Raw genomic sequence first — 15594 nt, 5'->3', positions numbered from 1 at the left:
TTAGTTTTAATGTAGTATTTTTTAAGACTAATCTATATATGTTTTTCTAACTTCTTCAAACTAAATATTTTCCGATAGTGAAAATTCTAAAAGTTTAACCTTAACCTTATCGAAAATAACAAGAAACTAAGAAGTGCATTTCTTTAATTTGGTTTCAAAAATATTTAATTTGGTTTAATTCTCATGTGCGTTCCTTTAATTTGGTTTCAAAAATTCTCATGTACATTACTTTAATTCTCACGTAAGTTCCTTTAATTTGGTTTCAAAAATTATATATTGTTGCTTGCTCATCAATCATGCATAGATATATAGGAGTACTTTATATGGATATATATGTAAAACGTGACACAGAAAGCTGCTTTCAATCGTGCATATATATACTGCTATATGGGCAAGTTATTTAAGTAGTCGCTAATATACTAGTATTGCAAGTTGCAGCCCTCAATCAGTTGGATCTTACGCGAGCGTACTAATCTTAGGCAGTTAGTAACTTAATCATCTTAGTTAGCTTCATTGGAATGTTCCGATCGATGGCAAAGATCGATACAAGACATTATCTATTTGATGATCTCAGTGTTTATCTGTATGCTAATTGCAACACACGCATGCGCAGTCGATGGGAGCTATAGCTAGTGTCTTTTCTGATTTATATAATTGCAGATGCGCGTTGAGGAAAGATGATGACCTCAGTTAACCCGCAGATCGTTCTATGAGTTTTAATTACGACATTGCGATGAATCCCGTTGCTTGTTTTCACAATTTCACATGTATATATATATATATAAATTTATGGACGCGTTTTCCTGCGCTGGGGTTTGAAATTCAGAAGTTAATTCTGAACCGTAATTTGGCTGATTGCATGGACGCGTGCGTACTTCCGTTCTCCATCTGCAGCAACATATATTCTGACTCTGTCCGATCGAATCGAGTCCAGATGGAACCTCTGAACATGCAGATTAATTTGCAGTTGCAGGGTCACCAATTCTCTCTGCATGCGTGCAGGGTGAACCTGTTGGTCAATAACTACTTATTCCAACCATCAAGTTGGAAGAAGTAGAGGGAAATTAAGCTTTTATTTATTGTTCATCAGAAATTCAGATGATGCAATATGAAATGAGATATGATGCACGCAAGCCATGGATTGGTGAGGCAGGCCAAGTGGAGAGACTAATACTGAGATAGCACACATACATGTGTTACACGAGTGCTTGTGCTGGTAGCAGATAGCATCCATCGATCGTACATCAGGTACGTCGTCGGTCTCGTCAACGTTGACGACGAAAGCAACGTCTTCTCATCCAAGCAAACCTAGCTAGCTGTTCTGCTGTTGTGTGGTAAGTATTTTCAGTTTCACAGCTAACAGCTGATCAATTCCAAGCATCTTCTCTTCTTCTTCTTCTTCTTTCCGAGAGAGAGATCGAGCTAGCCCACAGCATAGTACTCCGATCGAACGTGGGAGAGCTCACCTACTGATCAAAACTACGAAAGGCCGGTCTCAGGCCATCCATATATAAAGGATCACACACCACAATTAAGTTTGCAGGCTAGCTAGCTGATCCAATCAACGAAGAATTGGATTAACTAGCTACACACAATTGCATATAGTTAGCTAGCTAGTACATGGCAGTTACTGAATCAGCTTGTTTGAGTTATGAGCAAGAAGCGGTGGCAGTGAGGGAGGTGGCGCAGGTGTACGAGCTGATCAAGACGCAGCAGCCTCTCCTCCTCGTACACCAGCAGCCGCAGCAGCTAGCGCACGGCCTCCTCAACCACGCCCTGCGAGCCCTCAACGTCGCCCTCTCCGTCATGAACCAACCACATGCTTCTTCTTCTGCTGCTGCTGCTGCCGTTCCGGTGATGAGCTTGATCAAAGCAGAGGCGGCGACTCCAGCGAACAGTAGTTCCCCTGCAGCAGATGTTGCAGCTGACAACCATGTCGTTGGAAAGCCAAGAAGATCATCATCGGCCGCCAAAAGAAGAAGGTATATATAATATATAGTGATCAAGTTCATTGCAAAATCAGCTGATTGTTTGTCTCTACATCTGCCTAATTATATATTTTGTTGTTACTACGCTGGTAGGATTAATGGTGAGGAGTACAAGTCGTCGTCATGGTCTCAATTCACGCCCGTGCCTCATGAGGATGGCTTTCAGTGGAGAAAATATGGAGAGAAGAAGATCCAGGGCACTCACTTCACAAGGTTCGTTTTGATAATGAATTAATTAATTCTGATGATGAATTATGTCCAAATCATTTCAGTTTGTTAATTACATGAAAAATATCCATTACAGGAGCTACTTCAGGTGTACGTATAGAGATGATAGAGGTTGCCAGGCCACCAAGCAAATCCAACAAAAGGATAAGAACGACCCACCCATGTTCCAAGTGACATACAGCAACGAACACACCTGCACCACCACTAGGCTTATTAACAACATCAATAATCCCGCAGCATTGCACAACTTGACAGCCAATCCAAATGGTCACCATGATTCAGATGATGATGATACCATCTTCACCAAGATGATCAAGCAAGAAGAACAAGCTGCTTGGCTGCCTCCTCCTCCTCCTGCTGATCTAGCAACCATTTCTAACAATTTCGATGAAACGCCAGGATTACATGTGTGCCAAGAGGTGCCTCCTTCTTCTTCCAATTCATCTGTCATATCTCACTACGCTGATGAATTCGACCATCATCAGATGTTGGAGACGACGGTGATGGAGGAAGCATTAGGGCTAGGAGCAGATCTAGATGATCCTTATTTCTACGATCCAAACCTTCTCCTCATCTATGAGAGCCTCATGAACTGCTACTAGCTACAATTAAGGCTGAGTAACACAATTTTCAGAAGATACAAACTGCTCTTTGATGAGTAGTGAACCTTTAAACATTTGAGAGCTAGCTTAGTTCGTAGAGTTATTCCTGGACATACATATCAGGACAAATTAGATTTTGTTGCACACTTGTACTTGTACTTCTTCTACTGAACCATCACAGGAAAAAACAAAAAGTAACATTGTCGTTGGAAAAGTAAAAAAAAAAACTCATTTTAGCATAGTCCATTCTCTAGCCAAAATGTCCTCTTGTACTGTTGGTCGCTGGCTTAAGGTTGGATTGTTGGAAAGAAGTGATTTGTTTCTGTTAGAATAGATGTCGAATATGCCAGTCCTATTTAGTTACGGTTGGACTTGGAGTTGTAATAGGTGTTAGGGGGTAGAGTCAGAGTCGGACTCTGTAATCCGGCATCTCTCTTAAATAAAGAGAGGGCACCACAATGTAACCATGGCGACTACAATGTAGCGTAGACACGCAGGAAGATGACGGTGGCGTGGCCATGGACTCGTAGCGGTTAGAAGCTATATTGGTTGGGGAAGAGCGCCCATAATCAGAGCCCCGGGGATGTAGGCTTCGGCTGAACCTCGTTAACAAATATCGTGTGTTCTTGTGTTGTCATCTGGCATGTCTTAGGTGATCAATGACTGAAGCGATCGGGAAGGTTAGTCAGTTTTAAAGCGTCCTAGCAGTCCCTTAATCTCTCTCTCAATATAAGTAAACATATGCACCTTATCAAAAATTTTTCGATGAAAAGCTGTCATACGACCATACGATCCTCGGATGGTGTAAAAGTGGGATGGCCTTCTTCCCTCTTACATATTACGAATTATCATAAACACTTTCAGCCCCCATCGATTGGCCTAATAAGCCAAAGCAAAAGCAAAAAAAAAAAATTGAACATGATTTTAAAGTTAATTTTAAAATATTTTCAACATAATTTCTTTTTAGCATTGGCTTTTAAGTCGCTACGAATAAATATATAAAAGTTTTACCTATAAATTAATTTTTAATGGTTTATTAGGGAATATGGACAATCGATGAGACCGTTTTCAGATTGAATGATTTTTATAACAAAAATTATATATATAAGTTTGTGATATTTTTTAACACATCTTTTTAATAATTAACTCGTTCTTTTGCACTCTCGAATATTATCACAAAATCAGATAATATATCATCCATTCAGGATAAAATGGACTGAGCCTCAAACTGGATAAATGAGATCAACTTCTATAGTAATGGGTGAGCGATAAATTCACATGTCATGTTTTATTTTTTTATTGTAATGACTGCAATAGGTCCCCATCGTTTGGCTTATTTCCTAATAAGCCAAAACGGCTTATTAGAAAATAAAAATGAATTTATGAGTAAAACTTTTATCAATATATTCTTTGTGACTTAAAAGCCAATGTTGAAAAAAGAAACTACGTTGAAAATATGCCAAAATCAATTTTAAAATTAAACTTGAAAATTCAAAATTTGCCTTTTTTTTTGACTTATTAGGCCATCCGATGGGGCTAGTAGCGTCAAACATATTTCACCTTGTACCTCAGTCAGTTTTTATCATCATGGCACTACTTGCATGACTCAGAGATTGGAGATTTGTTTTTCTAGTTTATTGGGTCAGTATAAATCATCTGTCATGAGAAGTAAAGGTCTAGGGCCAGTTTGGTTCATGGCCTATATTTGGCTTACCAATTTATGGGACACATAAACAGTAGGAACACAAATTTGGTTTGGATCCAAATATCGGCCGGCCTGAAGAGAAAGAATCGGTAACGTCATTGATGGGAGCCGAAGTGCGGGCTTGAAATTTGAACTCCTACGCAGGCTTTGGCGGTGGCACATCGACCATATGTATTCCACGCTGCACACAAAAGTTGGCACCAAACCAAACCTGGTTTAGCCAAAAATTGGCAAGGTTAGTTTTGGCCCTTAACCAAACACAATTTGGCCTTGTCAAATATTGGCCATGCTAAATTGTACCTTTGGCCAAATATTGGTAAGGTCCGTTTTGGCCTCAAACCAAACTTGCCCCTAATTTAAAGGCTATTTTTTAGAATATATGGATTTTCAATTACATTTTAGAAATTAGTAAACTCTAACTAGATTCTTAAAAATGTCCTCTATTGTGAAGAAGAGGCTCTATATAGAACTTTCGTGTGTGAAGATAATGATTTTCAACAAAATAGAGCTGCTCAAAACTTCCAGAAAAGAGAAGAACGCTCAAAAAAGGAAAAAAGAAAAAAAAATGGAGCCATGGACACGTTGCTCATGCTGCTTAACTGAATCTGCTTGCTTTGCCTGCTTCGTTACACAAGAACTCGCGGAAATCCCGTCCCCTCCCAAAATCTCACCACCGACTCCAAATCCATCCACGAATCTCTTCCTCACTCCAACTGCCTCCCCCCGCCGTCAAAATCCAATCTTTCCTCTCCACTCCGCCGCTTTCGGCACGCCCTTTCAACCCCAAGATCGATCCTACCCCCCACCAATCCGATCCAATCCGCAGCTGGGTTCCACGAATTGCAAAGGTCTAGGCGTGGATTGGAGCATGGCGCTCCGATCCCCCAACTCGATGCTGTGGTTAGCACTACTGGTGTGGGCCGCGCTGCTGTGCGGTAGCTGCCATGGGAGGTTCGTGGTGGAGAAGAACAGCCTCAAGGTGACGTCGCCCAGCGACATGAAGGGCACCTACGAGTGCGCCATTGGCAACTTCGGCGTGCCCCAGTACGGCGGCACCATGGTCGGCGTCGTCGCCTACCCCAAGGCCAACAAGAAGGCCTGCAAGAGCTTCGACGATTTCGACATCTCCTACAAGGCCAAACCCGGGTCACTCCCCACCTTCCTCCTCGTCGACAGGGGAGGTCAACACCAAACTACTTAACGCCAATCATGTGGGAGTATGTGAGCGTGTACGCAGTATGCCTAGAATAGATTTGTTGAGGTTGAGGCCGTTGAAGCATTGACCACAAGTGGGGGATAATTATTCGTTGATTAATATTTTGGTATTTAGTTAGGTGCGTTCAAAATTAGATCTTGCGTTGTGATGAAATGATTAAGTTGAATGATCCTTGACCCAGTTTGGTAAAACGACCAAATCTATGATGTTGAGGAACCTAGTCTGAAACATTACTGTCAGGCCGTCCTGCGGTTTGTAGTTTCTGCTTTCTGGGTCACTGTCTTGCTGTTTCACCTTCCTGTTTTGTTGCATTGATTTTTCTTTCAACCCTGTTAGTATTATGTAACACTTCTATTTGTCTTCTCTCTAATGTCTCATTCTTACTTGATTACCTAAATATACAGTTTGTTATGTGACATGGTCTCTGTTGTATACAGATTGCTTTTTCACAAAGAAGGCATGGAATGCACAAAACGCTGGAGCAGCAGCCATCCTTGTTGCTGATGACAAGACGGAACCCCTGATTACAATGGACACTCCTGAAGAGAGTGGAAATACAGACTATTTAGAGAATATCACCATTCCTTCTGCGCTGATAACCAAGAGCTTTGGGGACAAACTCAAGAAAGCAATTGATAATGGTGACATGGTTAATGTGAATTTGGATTGGAGGGAGTCCCTGCCTCACCCTGATGAGCGTGTTGAGTATGAATTTTGGACTAACAGTAATGATGAATGTGGCCCTAAATGTGATAGCCAGATTGAGTTTGTCAAGAGCTTCAAAGGAGCAGCACAGGTACTTGAGAAGAAGGGATACACACAGTTCACTCCTCATTACATTACCTGGTATTGCCCAGATTCCTTCATTCTAAGCAAGCAATGCAAGTCCCAGTGTATCAACCATGGGAGATATTGTGCACCTGACCCGGAACAGGATTTCAGCAAAGGGTATGATGGGAAAGATGTGGTAGTCCAGAATTTACGTCAAGTCTGTGTTTATAAAGTTGCTAAGGAGCATGGAAAACCTTGGCTGTGGTGGGACTACGTGACAGATTTTGCAATCCGGTGCCCAATGAAGGAAAAGAAGTACACCAAGGAATGCGCTGATGGAGTTATCAAGTCACTTGGTATGTTGCTGTTTTCTTATGCCTTTCTATGCTTTGTGGTGAGGTGCAGCAATTGTACTGAGTATGTTTAAAATGTCCAGGTCTTGATCACAAAGCCATAGATAAGTGCATTGGTGATCCAGATGCTGATAAAGAAAATCCTGTGCTGAAAGCTGAACAGGATGCACAGGTTACTACATACATGCTATAATTTTCTATTCATACAACTGGTAATCTGAATTTAGCATCACCCACCATTTTATGTAGATTGGCAAGGGCTCTCGTGGTGATGTTACCATCTTACCGACTCTTGTAATCAACAATAGACAATACAGAGGTTTGTGCTCTGCTATCCATCATAACTACAAGAAGTAGAACGCAATTTTGAGGTTCCTTGTGTGCTTATCCAAATCTTTGTTTGTCAGGGAAACTTGATAAAGGAGCGGTTCTTAAGGCAATTTGTGCTGGTTTTCGAGAAACCACTGAACCAGCTGTTTGCTTGAGTGAAGGTTGGTGCATTAATTTCAATAGGTTTCTATCTGTTTGCTCATTCATGATAAAAATTTATACAGCAAGCTTAACTTGCTTGGGCCTTGCTTTTAGTATTTGTTCATTCATGTTACTTCGAATTGTAGATATACAAACAAATGAGTGCTTGGAGAACAATGGTGGCTGTTGGCAAGACAAGGCTGCTAACATCTCTGCATGCAAGGTATTTCTTATGGTGTTATCTTCTTCAGAAACTTTTCCATCTGGCTATGCATATCATACTTGGCTGTGTACGTGTAGGACACTTTTCGTGGAAGAGTTTGTGAATGTCCAGTTGTAAAAGGTGTTAAATTTGTTGGTGATGGCTACACTCACTGTGAAGGTATGCTACCAGACATTAGGGCATAAGTTATCAGTTGGGATATTTGTTGTCTGCATGTGTAGTTAAGATTTAAAAGCATACTTATGTAGATTAATAAGAAAGTATCATTTTTGTGGCAAGCAATTTTCGTCTTCTTGAATTGTTATCAATACTATATCTGGGGCCCATTGATTTTACAAATCCCTTCAGTTTTATTCATGGTGAAGGGTAGTTGTAGTTAATATTAATAACCAAGGGAGCGTATCCTATGCACACAGGCCCTCGCGTGTACACACCGTGTACACCAACTAAAAATTATCACAAAAAATTCTAGGAAAATTCATACATGTACTTTCAATAGTATTACATCTACGTGCAAAGTCGCATCTTCAAATTCATTCTACATAGAGAATAACAAAAAAGATAAAATTCTGATAAAATTGCAACCTTAAAACTGTCAGATTTTTTGTTTTTTTTGTTACGGCTAAAATATAATGAATTTGACGTTAAGATTTTAACCCTAGGTGTAATACAATTGAAAGTATGTGTATGATTTTTTCTAGATTTTTTGGTGACATTTTTTAATTGGTGTGCACGTGTGTACACGTGAGGGCATGTGTGCATAGGATATGTTGCCAATAACCAAATAGGAGATATGATAGTGACGTTTTTTATTTTACTTGATCTTGAAGAACTGCTGTTTGTCCTGTTCAATGCCCAATGTAATATGTTGTACATTTTGCAATAGCTACCTATGGTGGTAGCTTATCCACTGTTCCACATACAGTCTGAAGAAAATGATTTTGCATGAAATTTACTATGAATTCATAAATTTGATCTCCCTTCAATGATCAGCACATGCTAATATGTGCCTTTAATTGTTTTAGCTTCGGGATCTGGCCGTTGTGAAATTAACAATGGAGGGTGCTGGAAGGATTCCAGGCATGGCCGGACATATTCTGCCTGCACGGTAAGCCATCAGTTGGGGTATTTGTTGTCTGCATGTGTAGTTATAATTTAAAAACATATTTATGCTGTTTTTAATGTACAGAATGATGGTTGTAAATGTCCGGATGGGTTCAAAGGTGATGGAGTCCACAAATGCGAAGGTAAGAATCGATTTGTGAACCCTGTTCAGCTGTTGGATGTGCTTGCCATCCTGCAAAGCTTGTAGTTTTAGTGAAATATCACTTGCAATACACCCTTGTTGTGCACTTGACCCCTTGTACTGATGTGAAATATTTTGTGAAAGATATTGATGAATGCAAGGAAAGGACTGCATGCCAGTGCAAGGAATGCAAATGCAAGAACACATGGGGAAGCTATGAATGCGGTTGCAGTGGCGGCTTGCTTTATATGAAGGAGCATGATACATGCATAAGTATGTCCCTCCCGGCTCCTCATGCATATGTTGCTCTTTCTTCATATCAAACAGTCCACTACTTGTGCATTCATATACTTTTGCGGTCTGTCTGATCTATTTGACGGACCCACATAAATCATGATCAGCATTCTGCAACCATTGAAAGTGTAGAATGTCAGTGTATAGATTATAGAAGAAATTTTACTTAAGTGAGTAGACTAATTTGTCTTTGTCTGTATTTAGGCAAAAATGCAGCAACAGAGGTAGGATGGAACTTCTTGTGGGTGATCTTCTTTGGCCTAGTGGTAGCAGGCATTGCAGGATACGCAGTATACAAATACAGGATCCGGGTATGATATGGGTAACTTTGTTCAGGTTAACTCTGTTGATAACTCTGAATTGGCATCTAAATTCTCGCTTTTTCTTTTGCATTGGTTGTGCCTGTGTACAGAGGTACATGGATTCAGAGATCCGCGCCATCATGGCCCAGTACATGCCCCTGGACAACCAAGGAGATGTTCCCAATCATTCTCACCATATCGAGCTATGAAAAGAGGGAGGAAAACATGCAACTTCCCCCCATGTTGCTCAAATGGGATGAGAAGAGGTGAAAAACTGGAGATCATGAGCTGCAAATGAACACACAGCCTGACGATATGTGTGGTAGTATCACTCTGAGGATCTTATGTTTAGCAAATTTAGCCCATTGTAAATTTCTGGATTATCCTGTGGCCGCATAGTTTCAAATCGTACCTGGCTGCTTTGCTCCCATATAGCGCTGGGGAAATATGGAGATTGCAAAATTAGGCAAGTTTGTGATCTCGAGGAAGAACACAAGTATGGCATTCCCCACCCAAAAAGACCTGTTTGGAAAGCATGAATTTTGTATAGAATTTTCGTGTGAATCAGTTTTGCTTGGTTCTTGCGGAAAAAGAAAAATCTGGCATTCCAAACATAAACTGGTTGCGCGATCGATTATTCAGAAGCATCCGTCGTCGTCGTCGTCGTGGTGCTCTCGCGCCATTGGCGCCAACCTTAACAACCGCAATCGCAATGCCAAGCTGCTTCACCCTCGACTCCGCCTCCGATGATGGAAGAAGCACTGCCCAGGGCCAGGGATGGCCCGCCGGAGTCGGTGGCTTCCTGTCCGGCTTCTTCTCCGCCGGCGCGGCGCGCGCGGACGGAGGGAAGCCGTCGCCGGACTGGGACGCGCACGGCCTCGCGGCTAGCGCGCTGCCGGTGCCGCTCTCCAGGCTGGACGGCAAGAAGAGGTACAAGGTCTCGGATCTCACCTTCCTCAACTGCCGCACCCGCGCCGCCGCCGCCGCCGCCGCGGAGGCCCCCCTCTTCGACGCGCTGCGCCCCGGCGGCGTCTACACCAGGGCGCAGCTGCGCGACGAGCTCGACGCGCTCGCCACCTCCGGCATGTTCGACCACGTCACCCTCCAAACCAAGCCCAAGCCGGACGGCACGCTCGGCCTCACCGTCTCCTACGCCGAGACCGAGTGGCCCGCGGTCGAACACTTCAAGTGCATCAACGTGGGCGGCCCCATGGCGCGGCCGGACGGCGATGAGCTCGAGCTCGACGACGACATGACGGCGAGGGAGAGGATGGAACACCTCCGGAGGCAGGAGCGCGAGTACCAGCAGCTCGTCCGCCGCGCCAAGCCGTGCGTACTGCCGGAGAAGTTGCAGAGGGAGCTGCAAGGGATGGTGAAGAGGCAGAGGAAGGTGAGCTCCGGGCTGCTCAAGAGGATGGCGGGGCGCATCGAGAGGTGGTACCACGACGAGGGGTTCCATTGCGCGCAGGTGGTCAGCTACCACGGCAACCTCGACGCCGGCGAGGTGGTGTGCGAGGTGGTGGAGGGGGACATCACCAAGGTGGAGTACCAGTTCCTGGACAAGCTCGGCAATGTCGTCGACGGCAACACCAGCATCCCTCTCATTGACAGGGAGCTTCCTCAACAGGTTTGCGTACAAATAATTTTGCTAGTATCTATCACTGTCGAGCTCAATGTCTAAATTAATGTTCAGATTTTCAATAGCAGATGGCTATGATTTTGTTGTTTAATTTTGCGACGAATTTCTTAGCCGATTTCTCCGATAATTATACTGGTTGAGCCAACGTGACTGTTTTGCAATAAAATGTCTCTTGATCCAAGTTTTGTTAATGTTGCTAGTATCACTGTCAAGCTCCATGTCTAACAAGAAAAACTAACATTTTTAATAGCAGATGGCTATGATTTTGTTGTTTGATTTTGCAACAAATTTCTTGGCTTTGCGTATATTTGATTATGATTCTCTGATAATTGTACCAGTTGTGCCAATGTGACTGTTGTGCAATAAAATGGCTGTTGATATCTTACAGCTTCGTCCTGGGCATATCTACAACAATGGGGCGGGGAAGCAGGCTCTGAAGAATATCGATTCGCTTGGTTTGTTCTCCACTATAGAAGTACAGCCTCGCCCTGATGAGACAAATCAAGGGGGAGTAATAGTTGCAATTAAGCTCAAGGAACATGACCCAAAATCAGCTCAGGTGATCACAGATTGGAGCATTGTGCCTGGCTCTCAAGGAAGACCAACTCTGGTAATGTGCAACCTTTTGTTCTTCCAGATCGAATATGTACTTAACATGCTAGACACCATTGTGAATATATACATTCCCTCATCACTGCAAGTCATTTTGTATAACCTCACAACTTCCTCTTAGGCGTCCATTCAACCAGGAGGAACTGTGTCATTTGAGCACCGCAACATCTGTGGTCTAAAAAGGTCTCTCATTGGTTCTGTTACATCCAGCAACTTGCTCAACCCTGAGGTGAGTTGGTAGTTAGTTTTTTTTTTCTTTTTCCCATCAGCTTCGATGCTGCTTTTGGCTGCTGTTATATCAGTCATACATGATAGTATGGTATTTTGGTGAGTATTAGGATGATCTTTCGTTCAAGCTGGAGTATGCCCATCCTTATCTGGATGGTATCGACAACCTTAGTAGGAACCGCACCTTCAAAATTAGCTGTTTCAACTCCAGGAAATTGAGTCCTATATTCGTTGCTGGTCCCAATATGTATGAAGCTCCACCTATCTGGGTTGATAGAATTGGATTTAAAGCCAATATAACAGAGGTTTGCACAATTGATATTACCTTCCACTCCTTTTAACTATCATGGACAGTTATTAACAACATATAGGAAACTGCATTTTGGATCTTTTATTCAGAGCTTCACAAAGCAGAGCAAATTCACGTATGGCCTCATAGTGGAAGAGATTACAACACGCGATGAGAATAACAATATATGTACACATGGTTCTCGACAATTGCCTAGTGGCGCCTTGAGCATGATTGGACCTCCCACAACCTTAAGTGGGACTGGCGTAGACCGAATGGCGTTTCTACAAGCTAATATAACTCGAGACAATACAGAGTTCGTCAATGGTGCAACAATCGGTGACAGATGTATATTCCAGGTATGCTTATTTGTACCCTGGTTCTAGGAACACAAACTCAACCTTTACTCATTGCCAGGTAGCTCTGTAGCAAAAAGTTGTCACCTGAAAAGACCAATGAGACTGATCGATATTTTGGAAAATTTTAGGAAATGTTTCGGTACATTTGTTCAAGAGTTTCAAAGGAATAGTGAACAAGTAATTTGTGCGTTATTGGGAAAAAAAACATTTTTGCAAACATATTGATGATATTTGGGCTAATAAGTTTTGTTCAAAAGTAGCATGTTTTTATACAAAATTCTCCATGCTAAAGTAAACTCTCTGAACAAAGTTTTCTTGTCGGCTACAGATGGACCAAGGTCTCGGCATTGGAAGCAAGAACCCGTTCTTCAACCGTCATCAGCTTACAGTGACGAAATTCATAAATTTGAACAAGCAAGAGAAAGGCTCTCGCAAGCCACCACCAGCTGTTTTGGCTCTTCATGGCCGTTATGCTGGGTGTGTAGGAGATTTGCCAAGCTATGATGCATTTGCACTTGGAGGACCTCATTCAGTAAGGGGCTACGGTATGGGTGAATTGGGTGCTTCCAGAAATCTTCTTGAGGTGAGTATTAGCTAGTCCATCAGTGAATTTTGAGTCTCATGAATTGCTGAATTCAGAATTTCAGTTGAACAATTTTCACCGTTTATGATGTTACATGCTTAGAGACTCAGATTTCCAAAAAAAAAAAAATACTGCTTTGTTTTCTGAATTGTTGTGACCTATGAAGGTTGCCACTGAGCTGAGCGTGCCTATCACCGTGAAGAACAGACACACGCAGGTGTATGCATTTGCTGAGCATGGCACTGATCTTGGGAGCTCCAAGGATGTGGAAGGGAACCCTACTGAGTTTTTCAGACGTGTTGGCCATGGCTCATCCTATGGCGTCGGTGTCAAGCTTGGTGCGGTAAGGGCAGAGTATGCTGTTGATCACAATGCTGGCACAGGGGCCTTCTTCTTGAGATTTGGTGAGAGATTCTAGTCTAGGTGATGTGTTCCAGCTAGCTCCAGTCACCGGAAAGGTCATAAGATTTCTCTTCAGGATTCATACTACAATGCCAATATCACACAAGGTAGTCCCAGAGTGAGCATTCTTCTTTGTATGATACAGTCACTTATACTAGGTGAAACCCCGCACATTGCTGCGGGAATTTAGTATAATAACAATAAAAAAAATATGTAATATAGCTAGATAACATCAGATTAAGTAAATTAATGTGGTTTATAATAATTTAAATAGTATGTAGAATGGTGATTCAAACGTAAAAAGTAAGGTGGCACGACTTTATGGAGGAAGAAAAGTAGGGAGATAACTTGGACCATAGATTAATCATCTAAAGGCTAAAAGCAATTGATGTGATATGAATTAATTAGAGGAAAAAAGGACAAAGATAATTTGGACCATAGATTAATCATTCAATCTAACTAAGTGAGGATGAACTATATAAGTATATAGAATATCATAAAACATAATAAAGATATACATTGAAACATTATGTGAATTATGTTGGATGATAATTTAACATGTTTGTATTTGAAAAGCTCTTAAATTATAAAAATTATAAAGATATAACATATTTGCATGATGTTTAAATGTGATGATTGTTAGTGGATGATGATGTGGCATCTTGTTAATTAGTGGATGGTGATGTGGCATCTTTGCATGTTAAGCTTAAGGAGTTAGTGGGAATAACTTTATAGTAATATAGGATTAGAGGACACAACAAGGAACATTCTAATTTTGGGCTGGCCTAATGAAAGTAAAAGATCATATTTTTTTCAGTATGGATCTTTTAAACCTGGTAATGGGATGGAAATAAGATTTTGGGAAGACACATGGTTGGGCTTGCAACCTCTCAAATATCAATATCCTTCTCTGTACAATGTGGTTCGAAAGAGACATTCTACTTTGGCAGAGGTTATGAGCATAACACCGTTAAATGTTTCATTCCGTCGATCAATTGTAGGACCAAAGTTAATTGAGTGGAATGATTTGATTTCTCGACTAGCTAACATAACCATGTCAAATGAAAAGAATTGCTTTATTTGGTCGCTACATAAAAATGGCCAATTTTCGGTCAAATCCATGTATAATGCGATCATCAATTCCAATGTAAGAATCCACAAGAGGATCTTATGGGAGGTAAAGGTACCACTAAAAATCAAAGTATTTATGTGGTTTCTTCACAAAAAAGTAATCTTGACGAAAGATAACCTCATAAAGAGAAAATGGAGGGGTAACAAGCAATGTTGTTTTTGTAATACACAAGAGACCATCCAACATCTTTTCTTTGACTGTCATGTTGCACGTTTTGCTTGGCGATATGTCTTTTTTTGCCTTCAATATCCCCCTCCCCACAATGCAAAAGATATTTTTTTTTGTAACTGGCTAAGGGGAGTGCCTAGACCCACAGAAAAATGATTTTATTTGGAGCTAGTGTTCTATGTTGGTCAATTTGGCGTTGTTGTAATGATATGGTTTTTAACCATAAAAAAATGCTTAACATCATGCAGGTTATCTTCATGTGTTCCAATTGGCTTCACTCTGTGTATGATGCTTTCACAGGAACAACAGGATACTATGCGCAATGCTGCTACACGCTTGGAATTGGTAGCCAAGGAACTTTTACTCCAGTTTGGATGGCGTAGTACCTACAGAATTTTGTGATAGAATCTACGTGATTTTAAAAAATATTATTTTAGTAATTCATATTATCTGCAAAAGTTGGGGGTTTGTCCCATCTCGCCTTTTTTAAGCTCTTTTCTATTCACTTCTGGACTTTTTTGGCTGTATGCCTACGGGCAGAGACCGGAGATGTAACCTATTTCCATTATCTTAAAAAAAAGGATTAGAGGACACGGAAAATCTTAAGGTTCAGAAATGTGTGCATTGAGATAGAGAGAATTTTCTTGGTAACAGTTTCTCATTCTGTTTCATCACTAACCATCTGCAGATTCGCTTGTTCAACTGTCGCCAAGTCGTATGCCATTTTCGGGGTGTACATCGGTAGCTAAACTCTAGCTTCCTTTTGATGTTATTCAGAACGGA

At 41.5% G+C, this 15594-nt stretch overlaps 3 protein-coding genes across 5 annotated transcripts; all 3 read left to right on the top strand.

The window, feature by feature from the left end:
- The first annotated feature begins 1151 nt into the window (after positions 1-1151).
- LOC107277470 (probable WRKY transcription factor 70) lies at positions 1152-2892 on the top strand. The gene is made up of 3 exons (XM_015760947.3): positions 1152-1982; positions 2082-2201; positions 2293-2892. Exons 1-3 carry the CDS (start codon positions 1621-1623, stop codon positions 2816-2818), a joined length of 1008 nt encoding a protein of 335 aa, XP_015616433.1. The 5' UTR covers positions 1152-1620; the 3' UTR covers positions 2819-2892.
- Positions 2893-5148: 2256 nt separating this feature from the next.
- On the top strand, positions 5149-9997 carry LOC9269169 (vacuolar-sorting receptor 1). The gene is made up of 12 exons (XM_015760943.3): positions 5149-5704; positions 6177-6866; positions 6947-7035; positions 7113-7182; positions 7271-7354; positions 7481-7557; positions 7635-7716; positions 8583-8665; positions 8747-8804; positions 8948-9076; positions 9302-9408; positions 9510-9997. The coding sequence occupies exons 1-12, from the start codon at positions 5392-5394 to the stop codon at positions 9606-9608; spliced, it is 1881 nt and encodes a 626-aa protein (XP_015616429.2). The 5' UTR covers positions 5149-5391; the 3' UTR covers positions 9609-9997.
- A 42-nt stretch (positions 9998-10039) lies between these two features.
- On the top strand, positions 10040-15411 carry LOC4349609 (protein TOC75, chloroplastic-like). 3 transcript variants are annotated; one of them, XM_026021365.2, is made up of 8 exons: positions 10040-11026; positions 11427-11648; positions 11772-11879; positions 11989-12183; positions 12278-12526; positions 12855-13109; positions 13276-13618; positions 15112-15411. In XM_026021365.2, exons 1-7 carry the CDS (start codon positions 10112-10114, stop codon positions 13525-13527), a joined length of 2196 nt encoding a protein of 731 aa, XP_025877150.1. In that variant the 5' UTR covers positions 10040-10111; the 3' UTR covers positions 13528-13618; positions 15112-15411. The 3 variants fall into 3 exon arrangements, with proteins under 3 accessions (XP_025877150.1, XP_015616430.1, XP_066161555.1); XM_015760944.3 differs by having other exon boundaries at positions 15060-15411; XM_066305458.1 differs by having other exon boundaries at positions 13276-13629; positions 15060-15411.
- The last annotated feature ends 183 nt before the right edge of the window (positions 15412-15594 follow it).

This window comes from Oryza sativa, chromosome 11 (genome assembly GCF_034140825.1).
Source record: "Oryza sativa Japonica Group chromosome 11, ASM3414082v1".
NCBI classification, from domain to species: domain Eukaryota; kingdom Viridiplantae; phylum Streptophyta; class Magnoliopsida; order Poales; family Poaceae; genus Oryza; species Oryza sativa.
This window is presented reverse-complemented; position numbering and strand designations above follow the sequence as displayed.